The 12216-nt window shown below is 44.3% G+C and overlaps 1 protein-coding gene across 2 annotated transcripts in view; it reads right to left on the bottom strand.

Moving 5' to 3' along the window:
- Nucleotides 1-9590, bottom strand: part of ARHGEF38 (Rho guanine nucleotide exchange factor 38) — a 140654-nt gene extending 131064 nt beyond the window's left edge. For both annotated transcript variants that reach the window (XM_030192515.1, XM_030192514.1), the window contains exon 1: nucleotides 9328-9590. In XM_030192515.1, the coding sequence (XP_030048375.1) occupies nucleotides 9328-9529 (202 nt within the window). In that variant the 5' untranslated portion in view covers nucleotides 9530-9590. The remainder of the gene's footprint in view (nucleotides 1-9327) is intronic.
- Nucleotides 9591-12216: the final 2626 nt, after the last annotated feature.

Raw genomic sequence — 12216 nt, 5'->3', positions numbered from 1 at the left:
ATTACTGTCTATAATGTTCAGAAACTTATGAAAGAATATGGGGTCAGACTTCACAGTAGTAGCCCTGAGAAACAAAATGATTTAACACTTTGCTGTTTAATCAAATATTATTGGTGCTGATGCTGCCTTTGCTCCCCTATCTAGAGCATCACAGTCTTCCATGTCTAGGGGGTCCTTTTACTAAGGTGTGCTGAAAAATGGGCTGCGCTAGTGTAGGCGCATGTTATGGGCACGGGCAGATCCATTTCTCAGCGCACCTGTAAAAAAGGCCTTTTTAAATTTTTGACGAAAATGGACTTGCGGCAAAATAAAAATTGGTGTGCATCCATTTTGGATCTGAGACCTTACCGCCACCCATTGACTTAGTGGTAAGGTCTCACGTGGTAACCATGTGGTAATTGTCTACATGCATAGAATGATGATTACTGCCCAGTTTTCGCTGCGTGCAGGAAAATAAAAATTATTTTCCAGCGCGCATAGTGGACGCACGTAAAAAACAAAATTACCGCCCGGGCCACGTGGTAGCCGGGCGGTAACTCCAAACTGACATGCGTAGAATGCGTTACGTGCCTATACAGCTTAGTAAATGGGCCCCTAGGTTCCTAATAGCTCAGTTTAAGCCAGGGCCCAAAAGCATAGTTACAGAGTAAACCAATTAAACAAACTCACAACAGTACCACATTTCAATGAAAAAGTAAATGAGAAAGATATTAACTATAAGTACAAATACAGCACAAATACATACCACCCCTCAATTACAGATTACTGAGCCTGGAAATATGCAAGCACTGTATGCTAATAAGGTCAATAGGCAAAATATTGATCCTAAAAAGGAGGGTGATGTGGAAATGAAAAACTGGGAGCTGAATTTCCTTTAAGCGTCACTAATGTCTCATAGGGTCAGTATTATTCTTTTGAATAAATGTGCTAATAAAGCTGTGTTAGAGCAATAACCCACATTATTTCCCCCTTAACACAACTTACAGGGCACTAATGCAGGTGTAGTGAAATGATAAGTAGCAGTAGTAGTAGTTATCTTGACCTAAGGCAGTGTTAGTTAAGTCACTCCAGGGTAAACAGTAATGAGATGCAAAACATGCATATACAGGTAAAGCAACTCATTACTATGTAAATGCTAAAGCACAGTTAAAAGTAGGGTTATTTTATTGTCCAGCAGCATCAGGCCTCAAATTTGTGGTCCAATGCTCCTGGGCCACAGTTGAAAGGACTAGTCAAAGCTCTCAACCCCCTCCCCCATGAGCACCTTTACCTGACCTCCAATCATACCTCAACCTCCCTGATCATTGCTTGCACCCTTAATGAAGACTATAAACCCCTTCCCTCCCCCCCCCCATGATCACCACATCCTTGATGAATACTCCAATCCTCCCCTTCCCCCGAACAAAATCCTCAACCTTAATTCTGCCCTGGTATCTAGGGCTGATGGATGTGGGCAAACAACATATAGTGAGTTTTACCAGGCATTAGCTGGCATTTACGCATTCACTCAAAAACTGATGGACAGTATTGGCTTTTGAAAGGTAATCAAGAGATGTATTAAGCTAGTTCAATAAAAAGATATCACCTTGTTTTATTTTGTATTGTTGTTTCTGATAACTTTTTTTTTTCAGAAACTGACCTTATCTAGAAGTTATGATTCTATCACTTCTCTGTTTGCGTGGAAAGTACTGTACACACAGCAGCATGCTTGAATTATCCAGATCTCTGATTAAAAGCAAACTCAACAGAAAACCTGTTTTCTTTCTTTTTTTTTTCCTGGTCCAGCAGTTATTTTTTTCTTCTGATCCATTTAGACTTGCTGCTCCGCTGGAGATGGAGTCATTTGAGCTATAGGGTAATAAACCTTTACTCACATGGGTATTCCCCCCCCCCCCCCAACCCATTTCAGTTCCCTTCCCAACTCATTTCACACTCTGCTCCAACTTCTGTCCTGAATTACGCTCAGTTTTTGAGTGAACATGTAAATGGCATAAATCTGCATTTGAATGTTTTTCTCACAAAAACATCAAAATTGGTATTTTAAAAACCAATTTTTAGATGTTTTTCTATGAAGTCCATCAGAAGTGCGTTCAAATCACAAGGGGCATATCAGAGGCATGTTGAGGGAGGGATCTGGGCATTCCTAACACTTGGACGTTTTTCAGCAATAATGGAACAAAGAAAAATGTCCAGAACTAAAACTAAGATATTTTGTGCTAGACCTGTTTTTAGTAACGAATAAGGCACAATAAGGTGCTCTAAATAACCACTGTAAGGAATCAAGGATGACCTCCCCTTTCGCTCCCAGTGGTCACTAACCCCCTCCCACCTCCCAAAAATGTGATTAAAAACATTACTTGCCAGCGTAAGATGTAATACTCAGGTCCATTAGAACAGCACACAGGTCCCTGGAGAAGTCTAGTGGTGGATGCAGTGCACTGCAGACAGGTGGACCCAGACTCATACCTCCCCCTACCTGTTACACTTGTGGTGGAAACTGTGAACCCTCTAAAACTCACCAGAAACTCACTGTACCCACATATAGGTGGCCCCTTCACCCGTTAGTGGTGTACAGTTGGGGGTAGTGGGTTTTGGGAGGGAGTGGAAGAGTAACCTAGTGGTTAGTGCAGTGGACTTTGATCCTGGAGAACTGAGTTCAATTCCAACTGCAGCTCCTTGTGATTCTGGGCAAGTCACTTAACCCTCCATTGCCCTTGGTACAAAATAGTACCTGAATATATGTAAACCGCTTTGAATGTAGTTGCAAAAAACCTCAGAAAAGCAGTATATCAAGTCCCAATTCCCTTCCCTTCCCTTCCCTCAGCAGACAAGATAAGGGAGCAATGGCACCTGGGAGTATTTACATGAAGTCCACTGCATTCCCCCTAGGGTGCCCTATTGCTTTCCTGGGATGTCTGGGGGGACCAGCTTACTAAAAATGCTGGCTCCTCCTATATACCAATGGCATGATTGTGTGCATTTTGCACGTGGATTTTTTTTTTTTTAATGGACCAAAAAACTAAATGCCTAAATCACAAAACCTTGTTCAAAACAGTATTTAAAGAAAAAAAAAATAAAGACGTTTTTTGTTTTTGAAAATGACCTTCTTTCCTATTCGGATTTTGGATGTTTTTTGCAAAATGTCCAAAGTAGGACTTAGACGTCATATCGAAAATGCCGCTCCAAATGTTGTTTGCCTGCATCCATCAGCCCTAGATACCATGGCAGAAGTAACATATATGATGAGGCATATTTTCAAAGCACTTTGGGAGGCTAAGTTCCATAGGTTTCTATGGAACTTTGGGAGGCTAAGTGCTTTGAAAATGAGATAGTAACATAGTAGATGACGGCAGAAAAGAACTGCACGGTCCATCCAGTCTGCCCAACAAGATAAACTCATATGTGCTACTTTTTGTGTACACCTTACCTTGATTTGTATCTGTTATTTTCAGGGCACAGACCGTATAAGTCTGCCCAGCACTATCCCCGCCTCCCAACCAGCCCCCCCCCCCCCACCACCGGCTCTGCCACCCAATCTCGGCTAAGCTTCTGAGGATCCATTCCCTCGGAACAGGATTCCTTTATGTTTATCCCACGCATGTTTGAATTCCGTTACCGTTTTCCTCTCCACGGTAACGGAATTCAAACATGTGTGGGATAAAACATAAAGTAAGGTTGAGGATTTTGTTGGGGGGGGGAGGAAATTGGAATATTCCTTCTGATCCAAGAACAATCCTAACACACCCCTTCTTGTGCAGCAATAGCTTTCTCTTCCGCCTCCCCATTATTTGTTAGTAATTCATGTATACACAGATGTGTCAGTTAGATCACTTCTATATCTGGAGGTTATTTTGTGAGCTCTGGCTTTTCTTGTTTTAAATATGTTATTATCTATTTCTATAACAAAAGTACACACGGCATTGCATGAACACATGTTAAAAAAATAAATAACCCTGTTTCATGAAGTTCACTATCTAGCTCAGACACACAGGCAAGTCAAATAAGAGGTTCTGGGAGCTTTTTGTAAAGGTCATTAACCTGATTATTATAGAACCTACTACTACTACTACTACTATTTAACATTTCTAAAGCGCTACTAGGGTTATGCAGCGCTGTACAAGTTAACATAGAAGGACAGTCCCTGCTCAAAGAGCTTACAATCTAATGGACAAATGTACAGTCAGTCAAGTAGGGGCAGTCAAGTTGGGGCAGTCTAGATTTCCTGAAAGGTATAAAGGTTAGGTGCCAAAGGCAACATTGAAGAGGTGGGCTTTGAGCAAGGATTTGAAGATGGGTAGGGAGGAGGCTAGGCGTAGGGGCTCAGGAAGTTGATTCCACGCATAGGGTGAGGTGAGGCGAGGCAGAATGGGCGGAGCCTGGAGTTGGCGGTGGTGGAGAAGGGTACTGAGAGGAAGGATTTGTCCTGAGAGCGGAGGTTCCGGGCGGGAACGTAGGGGGAGATGAGGGTGGAGAGGTAATGAGGGGCTGCAGACTGAGTGCATTTGTAGGTGAGAAGGAGAAGCTTGAACTGTATGCGGTATCTGATCGGAAGCCAGTGAAGCGACCTGAGGAGAGGGGTGATATGAGTAAATCAGTTCAGGCGGAATATAAGACGTGCAGCAGAGTTCTGAATGGATTGAAGGGGGGATAGATGGCTAAGTGGGAGGCCAGTGAGGAGAAGGCTGCAGTAGTCAAGGTGAGAGGTAATGAGAGCGTGGATGAGAGTTCGGGTGGTGTGCTCAGACAGGAAAGGGAGAATTTTGCTGATGTTAAAGAGGAAGAAGCAACAGGTCTTGGCTGTCTACTGGATATGCGCCGAGAATGAGAGGAAGGAGTCGAAGATGACTCCGAGGTTGCGGAGATGAGACGGGGAGGATGAGAGTGTTATCAACTGAGATCGAGAGCGGAGGAAGAGGAGAGGTGGGTTTTGGTGGGCCGATGCTCAGAACTCCAGTGCTGTAGCAAGCAGCGTCCAAGAATAGTGCAGGAACAGCACAGAAAAATAGCTCCCTGACGCTCAACACTAATTGCATGCAAATAATATGCACACTGTGAGACCAAAAGTAAGGGGGAGGAATGAGCCTGGCACATGCGCACAAGAGTTTTGTGGTAAGCAAACCTGGAAGTGAAGCATACATTGGCGCCTTTCCTCTGTGGCTTTAAATATAAGACTTTCAAAATTTTTCACTGAAGTGCAGAAAACAGGTGCCAATGTGTGCTTTCCTTTTTGCCATTGTTTGCATAGCGGCTTCCAGGGGCTTCCTTCCACTTCCAAATTCAATCAAAACTGACAGATTTTAAGGAGAAAATCATTCATGGGATAATTTCCTCTCTCAAAACACCCTAAAGCCAGCTGCAAACTGGCGTTAGGTTTCCAGCAGTAAGGGCAGCTCTGTTTTGTGTACTGTTTTCTGAGCATTTGGGAGGCAATAAGAAATGACCTCATTAACATCTGTTTTACTACATTAAATACTATTTGCCCTAATCTTTTGCACGCATTTTGTTTCCCTGCACTAGAGCCATCAGAACATTCTGTGCAGATTAACGCTGGAGTTAGGTAAGGTTCTGAGCAGCGGCCCACTAGTGCGCCTGCCTATATGTGAGAGCAGCAGCACAAGCTGGCTAGCATCAGCTGATGTCAACTGTTACAACCTCTCCCATTGGACATCCAGAATGATGTTTGAAACTCATTTCAAGCCTCATTCTGGATGTCCAATAGTGTTGTTTCTCTTCTCTCTCCTATTGAACGGAGAACAAGAATGGCATTAGACAATGAAAGAAGCTATTGAAGTCCCAGAATGAGACTTGAAATGCAGCTGGAACCAGAAAATAATATCCTCCTTTGAATACTGTCCAAAAAAACCGCACAACATGCTAAGAGTAGCCCAAAAAGCAGCAACCAGCAACCACTGGAAAATTGCCCACTACCGACTTTAAAACAAGCCCAATTGGGTGAGAAAATAACTAGCTTTACTGGTTATAAACCAAGGCCATGCCTGTGCGAATCAGTTTTAGTATTTCAATGGGCCCCTTTATCTGAGGGGAAAAAAAACCCAAGGCTTAACCTTATATCAAAAGCAATGGCAGTTAATAGGATGCATTAGTATTTCAAAGGCTGCTTTAATTACTCTACCAATTGACATAAGAAGCTACAAACAGTAGGGAAAAACCTGTAAAAACAGCTTTAGTCAACCATTAGCACAATTGGAACACAATGGTTCATAGATAGTGGGTAGTTAGGGTGGACAAGCACTTGTAAGGAGCCTGAGGAAAGACAAGCACAGAGCTCTGTATCAGTAATTTCTGCCATTTGTAAAGAGCACAAGCAAGATATTTTAAATTCATTCTAGTGTTTTTCATCTCTCTGAAGCCTTTTCTAGTTTCTCCCAATGGTTTCATTTGTAAGTTCACCAGTGTTTTCACATCTTTTGTTTTTTTTTACCTAAGTAGTCCCAGTACAACAGTGACAGCACAGGAGAGCAGGTTATAACAGTTACTGCCCTTATTGCTCTTTGTTTTCCCATTAGGTATCACTGCAAGCCCCATACCATTCAGTCACTTCCTGGGAGCAGAGACTGAACACCAATCACACTCCTTGTGCACTGCCATGAAGTTGGATTGTGTGGGTGCCTTAAAAATATTTAGGGTTCCTTTTACTAAGGTTTGAATTAAGGGGCCCTTTTACAAAGGTGTGGTAGGGCTACCACGCGGGTAGCATGCTCCAAATTGGCCCTACTGCCGGGGTAGCATGGGAGCCCAGCGTTAGTTCTGAAGTTCGCACGTGCAGTTTCCCACAGTAGAAAATAATTTTCTATTTTCTTACCACGGGGGATTTTCCTGGTGATAATCAGCAGCATAACCATATTGCAGTGATCTGCCTGGTTACCATGGGGTGAGTGCATGAGCCCTTACCACCTACTAAATAGGTGACAGTAAGGACTCAGGTAGTAAGCAGCTGCATGCTAATTTTAATATTAATGCACGGCCATTTACTGCCTCATTTTTAAAAAGACCTTTTTGGCCCAGTGTGCGCCAATTTCATTCGCAAAACTAGTGCAGGCCACCTTTTTCAATGGCTTAGTAAAAGGGCCCCTAAGTGCCATGCAGCCAATGGGTATACAGTGGGTTGCATACAGGGGTGTAGCTATGTGGGGCCATGGGGGCATGGGCCCCCATAGATTTGGCCCTGGCCCCCCTGCCGCCAACCCCTTTGACCAACCTCCCACTGCCAACCCTCCCCCACCGTCACCAACCCTCCCCCGCCGCCGCCATCGGGTACCTTTGCTGGCGGGGGTCCCCAACCCCTTCCAGCCTAAGTCTTCTTCTCCGGTATGGCCACGTTGCTGATCTGCAAGGACAGGCTTCTGTTTCTGTGAGTCTGACTTCCTGCATGTACAACAGAAGCCTGCCCTTGAAGATCAGCAATGTGCCGCGCCGGATCAGAGGACTTCGGCTGGCGGGGGTTGGGGACCCCCGCCAGCAAGGGTACCCTATGGTGGTGGCAGGGGAGGGTTGGCAGCAGCGGGAAAAGGGGGGTCAAAAGGGTTGGCGCTGGGGGGGTCAAAGGTTGTGGTGGCGGCGGGGAGGTAAAAAATGGCAAGGGGGTCTGCGGTGCCGGGGGGGGGGCTAAAATGTGCCCCCTCACCTCAGGCTCTGGACCCCCCTCCCACCGAAGTCTGGCTACGCCCCTGGTTGTGCAGCATATAGAGCACGCTAAATTCGTTAGTGTACCTTAGTAAAAGAACCCTTTAATGCATGCAAAATCTATTTATCACGTTAACCCACAAATTAAGGTGTATTAGAGCATGTTAAAATTGGGGAAGGGGTTGAAATGAATGCTATTTTCATTTTTTAAACATGTTTTTTTTTTTTTTTTGTATCTTCTTACAATGTACTGAAAAGTCACGGTACATATTTTGCTCTGATTTGTTGTACATGTTCCTTGGTTAAAATTCAATAAAAGTAAAACTCTAAAAATCTTTAAATGCATGTTAAAAAGCTTTTAAACAAATGTGTGAAACAAACTAAAAAAAGTCTGAAAATCAGAGAAAAAAGGCCAAATTAACTAAAATTTTTGCCCTGTACACATCCCTATTTTGCGTTACACTAAGCATTGGGCCATTACATTAGCCATGGAGAGTCTATCTGCATGGAAACGGTGCATGCAAATCTCTCTCATACATATTCATTGTAGATTTCCTAAAATCAGCTGGTCAAAGGGAACTCCAGGAATGACTGACTGACCTAAAGGTATAGTTAACCACCGTTTGAAAAAAAATACAGTACATCTATTTATGAACTATGTAGGCCAGCTCAAAAGCTAATTTGCAGTGCTCCACAGTATCTTATGGAGGGATCTGGGTTTGATTCCTGAGCCAAAACCCTGTTCTCTGGGCCAGTCAGAGCTGGAAAAGTTGTGGATGTTTTTTTCTTGCCTGACTGCCTAGGGGTTCCCCATGTCAGGTCTGAGAATCACTGTCTTATTTTATAAAACTCCCCCCTCCCCCACATATCCACAATGAATATGCATGAGAAAAATCTGCATGCAATGGAGGCAGAGCATGCTAATAACTTGAATATTGATTATAGTTATCCTCAAAGTTTGGGACAGATATGGGAACCACTGAAACAGTGTAAAAACGAGGAGAGGAAAAACCCTGGGTAGTGGCAAATGAAGGCTCCTGGCACCTGATCTCACTCCTGGTTTTGACTGACCTATAAGTAAAGTAGCAGGAGAAAATCTGTTTTCCCCGCAAACCTATCTCCTCTATATGAAGATCAACAAGATGTGACACCTTTCCATTGCACTTACTCAAATTTCATATTTCATAAAAAAGTGAAACTTACAAATTAAAATTAGCAATTAAACCTTTACACATTGAAATGTGTGTGTCTCTCTCTCTCTCTCTCTCTCTCTCTCTCTCTCTCTCTCTCTCTCTCTCTCTCTCTCTCTCTCTCTCTCTATATATATATATATACTACAAGCAATAAATAGTATTTCCAAGCAAGTGATTTATATTTACCTTTGGCCAATAAAACTTAGTTTTTTTAAATGATCAGATTTCTTTAATATCAGTAGTGTGGTTGTTCTGTTAGTCCACTTCAGTACAGAAACATAAAGGTTAATAAAATCTATACAAGGTGGCAACTTCCTATTGGACTAACTTCCTCCCTTTCTTGACCAGCTGTTTGGAGTCACAGGTTCTCAGAGTGTGTAGCTCCTGAAAACTGCTCCTAGAAGCTATGAAGTTACTGCAATAAAAATGGATTGCCTGATTTCTACTTATATTATCACGAAAGCCAGTTAACAGTTGGTGATTTCATTACCTTTCAATTTCTGATTGTATTCAGTCCTATCAGACTGACTTCTTCTTATGGTGCCAGAGGTACCGGGCTCCATTGAGCCCCCGCTCTCCACAATAGTGTCAGTCTTCCTGCGTTCTGTCATGTACAGCCTCTGCTTCAGAAAGGTCAGGTTTTTCCTCTTGGCTCCCCCTGGCTCCTTCCCAGTAGTTTCTTTGGCTTCCATTGTCAGTGGTGGTGGTGGGTCCCCTCTGCTCTGGGAAAGGTGTCTGCTGGCAGGGATCGGAGCTGCTTCAGCTGTTTAGGGCAGGACGGTTCACCTGTTACCTGGCTCTGGCAGTCCCAGGGCTCCACCCCTATGAAGTCATTGTGCACTGTACCTGCAGCCTGGGGATCCTCCTGTCACCTGAGCCCTGCAGGCACACACACACACACACTGCTGCAAACCACCCCTTGCCTGCCTGGTCTGGCCTGCTCTTGCACCTGTCCAGCATGGCCACAATCCAGGCTGTGCTGCTGCTGTGCGGTTCCTGTAGCACTAGTGAGTGCTGCATGGTTATTTATTTTTTTCAGTACCTGCACAGGCCCTGGCAATGGCTTCATGACTATATATCTATGAAGGATTGCTTTGCCTGCTGTGTCTGCCGATGAGGTGGAGACCTGTGAATTGCTGTACAAGTTTTCGTATGCTAATGAGGGCGGCCGCTGCTTCTAGCACTTGCTCATTTCCTTTCCCCGCAGCAGGAGTTGGAGCCCTTTCAGAGAGTGCTTGCAGCATTTCTTTCTCAAGATGTGCATCCCGGGGGAAGAATCAGGTGCATGGGGAAGGCTGGCAAAAAAGACACTCAAATGTTCAGGTGCGAGGGAAGAGAAAGTAAACTTAGAGAAGTTGTAGAGGTTGACAAGGAAACCATGATGTTAGTGATGAAGTAGCCAGTTATCCGGGTAGTGCTGGCCTGGGGGGGGGGGGGGGGGGGGGAGGTGCTGGCATCTGACATCTCTCCCTCCCGCCTCCCTCCCTGTGCAACTAGGAGAAGGGCTGTTTTATTTTGCCCCATCTTTTCTTTTCTTTTTCTAGTTTGTGTGAATGCTTTGGGTTGCTCCTTTCCTAGGTGTGTTTTGTAAATTTGCTTCTTTAGTCTTAAATTGGTTTTCCATCTCCCTCTCGTTCTCTTTCCAGTCTTCAGCTCCCGTTCACACCCCACTCCCCCGGACTGCAGTCAAAAGTCCCTTTAACTTCTGTTTGGCTTTCTCGTAAATTGATTTCTTTTTCCTCCTCCGTATCTCTAGAGTTACCTCGGGACTGACTCCTTTTCATCCTCTGGTTGTTCACCACATCTTGCCTCAGGTGTGTAGCAGGTTGGAAAAATCGTGAAACTCAATTTGGTTTCTTTTCTCCCTACCACGCTTCAGACTCAACAGGAATTACGAATCCTGAAGATCTTTGTTTTTTCTGACTACCCCTCGGGGTATATTGTAATTCCCTCTTTTCCCTCCTCTCCCTTTTTGCATTCAGGAAGGAGGTGTCATTGGAACATAACAAGGTCCATTTTTGGTCAGTCCAAAGGTCCGGTAAGCCCACTATCCTGTGCCTGGCAGGGGGCCCTTTTACTAAAGGGTATATGGCAACCTGGAACTACTGCTAGCCCAATGTGGGTGCAGGCGGTAGTTCCACCCCCCACCCAGCGTGTGCCATTTCCAGTGCTAGTGGAAATACTGAAAAAATATTTCTGCAGGGAATTACCATTGGGTTAGAGTGGGAGCCCCTAGCACCATCTCAATGGATGGTGGCAAATGCTCCTTATTTATTTTCTTACATTTGTACCCCACGCTTTCCCACTCATAGCAGGTTTAATGTGGCTTACATATTATATACAGGTACTTATTTGTACCTGGGGCAATGGAGGGTTAAGTGACTTGCACAGAGTCACAAGGAGCTGCCTGTGCCTGCAGTGGGAATTGAACCCAGTTCCCCAGGGACCAAAGTCCACCACTCTAACCACTAGGCCACTCCTTCCTGAAATGGCCACATGGCAAGTGTGAACTTACCTCATGGCCATTTCATTTTTGGTTATTTTCACCCGCTGTGGTAAAAGAGGCCCTGGCGTGCAACAAAAATGGCTGCTGCCGCTAGCACAGGGCCCCTTTTAGTAAAAAGGCCTCTAAGTACCCAATAGGATCCCAAAGAGCAGCCCTAGTTGGCTAATAATAGTTTATGAATTTTTCCTTCACAAACTTCTCTAAACCTTTTAAAAAACCCAGTTAATGTAACTGACCACTAGGGATGGGTATCATTTGTAGTGACATGGAAATTGGCCCATGGCATTGCATGTTGTTAAATAAAAAGGCAAACACCCACAGAAGGTGAACTCTCCACAGGAAAACCAATGAAAGGCAAAACACACAGTGGATCCAAAAAAGTCCTCTCACAATGAGTGTCTTCCTGAACAAGGTCTTTATTAACAGTAGCAGAAATGCTACTGTTAATAAAGACCTTGTTCAGGAAGACACTCATTGTGAGAGGACTTTTTTGGATCCACTGTGTGTTTTGCCGTTAAATAAAAAGGAGCAGAACCCCCCCCCCCCCCCCCCCCACACACACACACAATGTTGTGTGTTTTTCATTTGCAGATAATAGTGTGCACTCTGCAAACATTGTTGCTGTAATGATAACACGGCCAATTCCCCCCAGCCCCCCCCCCCCAAATAAAACAAAACTTCCTGTAAATGATGTGGAAAATGACACAGAATGAATGTACACCACTTCAATAGCCTCCAGACTTGCAGGTGGCTTATATATTTATAAATTGAACTAAAGGAGGATTTGACCTGGGGTGTCTTGGCATAAAATCCACTGAACTAACCACTAGGCTGCTCCTCACACTTACTGCTTGCTTTGGTCAGAATGCCTGT

This window comes from Microcaecilia unicolor, chromosome 2 (genome assembly GCF_901765095.1).
Source record: "Microcaecilia unicolor chromosome 2, aMicUni1.1, whole genome shotgun sequence".
Taxonomy (NCBI): Eukaryota; Metazoa; Chordata; class Amphibia; order Gymnophiona; family Siphonopidae; genus Microcaecilia; species Microcaecilia unicolor.
The sequence above is the reverse complement of the archived record's forward strand: the minus strand, read 5'-3'. Positions and strand labels throughout refer to the sequence as shown.